The sequence below is a fragment of the Penaeus monodon genome, chromosome 22 (genome assembly GCF_015228065.2).
Source record: "Penaeus monodon isolate SGIC_2016 chromosome 22, NSTDA_Pmon_1, whole genome shotgun sequence".
Taxonomy (NCBI): domain Eukaryota; kingdom Metazoa; phylum Arthropoda; class Malacostraca; order Decapoda; family Penaeidae; genus Penaeus; species Penaeus monodon.
Genome location: NC_051407.1, coordinates 27261775 through 27262938, shown reverse-complemented (window position 1 = coordinate 27262938; position 1164 = coordinate 27261775). Strand labels below are relative to the sequence as shown.

The window sequence follows — 1164 nt, the reverse complement described above, 5'->3', positions numbered from 1 at the left end:
ATCCGGCCCCGTGCCAGCATTCTCGTGGGCGGTTTGTCTAGCAGTACATCTGATCTGAGAACCGCTCCGGTTGGTGGGCAATAGGGACTCACAATAATGCCAAGGATGGGGCATCTGGCGGGCGACACTGCTGCATCTGAGACTGGTTTCACGTCCTGCACCGGGGTTGGGAAAGTCGGGTGGGAGTGATACAGCCTCACTGCACTCCACCTTCATGTATGTGCGGTGCAGGCCGCACTCTGCGACACAGGACACATGTCACATTCCACACCTGAGCTCACAGCCTTCGTGGGGACTGCAACTGTCACATGCAACATATGGGCGGCCGGATCATAATATCCACCTAACAAACCCATTACTTCTGCTAAGGAAGTGTGAGCATGAATATCAAGAGTAATAAGCGCATGTGCATGCATGACAACAGAGAATGGAGCTGGTGTATCTGGGTCGTGTTCCAAACAGCGGACGAGCTTAAATGCTCAAGCCGCCTCCACTCCTCCCAGCTCCCAGACTGGCCCTATTCCGAGGAGCCTCAGGGATATGACAGGCGTCGACAATTGCCCCAGATTCGTCATGGCTGATGGTAAGGCCTCCTCCTTCACTCATGGAAACGTCCCACTTCTTTTTCTGCTTCTGGCGCGTCACTTCCGATCTGTCTACTTTGGTCACCGGTTTGCTCGGAATGGCTACCTTTTCTTTCTGTTTCACTCCAACAATTAAAGGAGTGCCATAATTACTCTCTGGACACCCAAAATTTATTGCTCCGATTTTCTCAAGGTACTCGTGCACTTTCCCAATGGAATTTACATCACCACAGTTCTTCAGACCCGCACGAACTGCTGTTTTTCTAACATATTTTGGTTTCACTTGCTTCCAAAAACCCAGCAAGTAGTTCCGAATCTTCAAATACCTCTCGGGCGTCTTGACACCTCTGCTGTCAAAGTACTCAAAATGCACTTTCTTTTCTTCTTCAGTAATGGTGTTCATATCCATTTCATATTCTTGAGCTGGAGGTGAAAAGTTGAACACCAACTGTTTCCTACTTTCTGTACCATAGCCTTCTTTCACCGGTTGTAAACTCTTACATTCCACAGTTTCCGCTACTTCCTCACTGGTAATTTCTTTAGTATTTTCTTGCTGGGTCACTGAGGTACTTGGAGACTT

The 1164-nt window shown here is 48.7% G+C and overlaps 1 protein-coding gene across 1 annotated transcript in view; it reads right to left on the bottom strand.

Annotated features, from left to right (window-relative positions):
- Nucleotides 1-212: 212 nt before the first annotated feature.
- Nucleotides 213-1164, bottom strand: part of LOC119587389 (histone H2A deubiquitinase MYSM1-like) — a gene marked incomplete at its 5' end in the record, with an annotated part of 2995 nt that continues 2043 nt past the window's right edge. Inside the window, 2 exon segments of the mRNA XM_037936131.1 lie at nucleotides 213-481; nucleotides 483-1164. Coding sequence (XP_037792059.1) covers nucleotides 213-481; nucleotides 483-1164 — 951 coding nt within the window.